Source organism: Arachis stenosperma, chromosome 4 (assembly GCF_014773155.1).
Source record: "Arachis stenosperma cultivar V10309 chromosome 4, arast.V10309.gnm1.PFL2, whole genome shotgun sequence".
NCBI lineage: Eukaryota > Viridiplantae > Streptophyta > Magnoliopsida > Fabales > Fabaceae > Arachis > Arachis stenosperma.
In genome coordinates this window covers 72,747,472-72,750,394 of record NC_080380.1, presented here as the reverse complement: position 1 = coordinate 72,750,394, position 2,923 = coordinate 72,747,472, and the positions used below count along the sequence as shown (strand labels likewise).

Here is a 2,923-nt window from a genome sequence, read left to right as displayed (position 1 = left end):
GATAGCTGCAGCTCGGATGAATCGCCCAGGATCTTCTTTTCAGAATTATAATCGGTATACAGCTCCTCAAGGAAGGAATTTTAAGCAGGGAGCAATGACTTCACGAAGGTACAATCAGAATAGAAATGTTCATGCACGTCCTACAGGAAGGAATGGAGGAAGAATGAGACAGGATATGGGTAAGTGACCTCAGCAGGCGCAGATGCGACCAGTATGTAGGCAGTGTGGAAAGGAGCATGGAGGTAGACCTTGTCAGCTTACAGGCATTATCTGTTTTTCTTGTGGTCAGCCTGGACATATGGCTAAGGACTGTCCGAAGAAGCCAGTACAAGGAATAGATAGGCCGCGACAGCAAGGACGTGTGTTTGCTATGACTGCTGATGACATAATGAAATCAGACTCCCTAATCCAAGGTCAGTGCTATGTCAAATCTCGACTCTTAACTGTACTGTATGACTCTGGTGCATCACATTCATTTATTTCTGAGACTGTTGCGCATGAGTTGGGATTAGATTTCACCATGTTAGATTATAATCTAATTGTTCGTACACCCACATCTCAAAATGCCTTGACTAGTCAAGTATGTCAACAGGTGCCTTTTGTTATTGAGGCTAGGACTTTTATACATGACCTGGTTTGTTTGCCTTTGTGTGGTTTAGATATTATCTTAGGTCTAGATTGGTTGTCTAAGCATCATGTTTTCCTTGATTGTTTTAAACGAATTGCTATATTTCCATCATCTGAAATGTACACTGAACCAGTTGAGTCTTGTACTTTCTATTTGAATTCCCTAAGAGCTATTTCTAGTCATATTGGGTTAGAGGGTTACGTTCTACTATCGGCTAGCTCAGAAACTAATGAACAAGACTTGGAGCAAATCCGAGTGGTGAAGGAGTTTCCTGATATTTTTCCGGATGATATACCTGAGTTTCCACCTCAGAGAGAGATAGAGTTTAGTATTGATCTGGTTCCTGGAGCCGGACCAATTTTTATAGCACCGTATCGGATGTCACCGTTGGAACTAGCAGAGTTAAAGAAGCAGTTGGATGAATTGCAGGGGAAGAAGTTTATTCGTCCGAGTGTATCACCATGGGGAGCTCTAGTGTTATTAGTATAGAAGAAGGATGGCGGAATGAGGTTATGTGTGGATTATCGGCAATTGAATAAGATCACAATCAAGAACAAGTATCCACTCCCAAGGATAGATGATCTGATGAACCAGCTGAGAGGTGCAACAGTATTCTCAAAGATTGATTTGCGGTCAGGTTACCATCAAATTCGGGTGATGGAATCAGATATACCTAAGACTGCCTTTCGAACTAGGTACGGTCACTATAAGTATACGGTTATGTCCTTTGGACTGACTAATGCTCCTGCTGTATTCATGGATTATATGAATCGCATTTTTTGTCCGTATCTAGATCATTTTGTGGTAGTTTTTATAGATGATATCCTCATCTATTCCAAGATAGAAGAAGAACATGGAGAGCATTTGAGGATTGTGTTGCAAATATTAAGAGCACGGAAGCTATATGCGAAATTGTCGAAATGTCAGTTTTGGGCGACAGAAGTGGCATTCTTGGGACATGTGATCACACGAGATGGTATAACTGTAGATCCTTTAAAGATCGAGGCCATAGTACAATGGAAGCAACCCAAGACAGTTACAGAAGTTTGTAGTTTCTTGGGGTTAGTAGGATACTATCGGCGGTTTATCAAGAGTTTTTCACAGATATCTTTACCTTTGACTCGCCTTACTAGGAAGGAAGTTCCGTTTGAATGGACAGAGAAGTGTGAAGAAAGCTTTGAAACTATAAAGGAAAAGTTGACGACGGCGCCAGTTTTGGTGTTACCAGACCCACAGGAACCTTTTGAGGTGTATTGTGATGCTTCTTTTAAGGGACTTGGATGTGTATTGATGCAGCATACGAATGTGGTAGCTTATGCTTCGAGACAACTAAGACCTCACGAAAGGAACTATCCGACACATAATTTGGAATTAGCAGTAGTGGTCTTTGCACTTAAGATTTGGAGGCACTGTTTTTACGGAGCCCAATTTGAAGTTTTCTCTGATCATAAGAGTTTGAAGTATATCTTTGATCAGAAAGACCTTAATATGAGGCAAAGGCGATGGATGGAATTCTTGAAAGATTATGATTTTAAGTTGAGCTATCATCCTGGGAAGGCAAATGTAGTCGCAGATGCTTTGAGTCGGAAGAGTTTAGGCATATCCTGGATGATGATCAAGGAAGAAGAAATGATCTCAGCCTATGAAAACTTAAAATTAGGAATGAGAGAGACATCAAGAGGAATTGTTATGGCACAACTACAATTAACATCTGACTTTAAGATAGCTATTCAGCAAGCTCAAGCCCAGAATTCAAGAATGCTGGCATTGTTAACAAGGATGAAGGCAGATCAGCCGGAAGAGGTACGCCAAGATAAAGAGGGAATATGGAGATATAGGAACAGAATTTGTGTACCTGCTCAGGAGGACTTGAGAAAGAACATTCTGACCGAAGCTCATGAAAGCAGATTTTCTATCTATCCCAGAACGACTAAAATGTACCAAGATCTGAAGAAGATGTTCTGGTGGCCGGGAATGAAGAAAGATGTAGCAACGTATGTTTCAAAGTGTCTCACTTGCCAGAAGATTAAGGTGGAACATCAAAAACCACCTGGAACCCTGCAGCCATTGGAGATACCACAATGGAAATGGGAAGAGATTACGATGGATTTTGTTACTGCGTTACCAAGAACCTCTGCCGAGCATGATGCAATTTGGGTAATTGTAGATCGATTGACAAAATCAGCGCATTTTCTACCAATTCAAATTGGTCACAGCTTGGAGAAACTCGCCCGGTTATACATTCAGGAGATAATACGATTGCATGGAATACCTTCATCAATTGTGTCAGACAGA

The 2,923-nt window shown here is 41.1% G+C and overlaps 1 protein-coding gene across 1 annotated transcript; it reads left to right on the top strand.

Moving 5' to 3' along the window:
* The first annotated feature begins 202 nt into the window (after nucleotides 1–202).
* Nucleotides 203–1,117, top strand: LOC130975089 (uncharacterized). The gene has a single exon (XM_057899921.1). The coding sequence runs from the start codon at nucleotides 203–205 to the stop codon at nucleotides 1,115–1,117; it is 915 nt and encodes a 304-aa protein (XP_057755904.1).
* The last annotated feature ends 1,806 nt before the right edge of the window (nucleotides 1,118–2,923 follow it).

Coding starts and splice junctions, on each gene's coding strand:
- LOC130975089 (XM_057899921.1), top strand. CDS start 203: ATGCGACCAGTATGTAGGCAGTGTGGAAAGGAGCATGGAGGTAGACCT.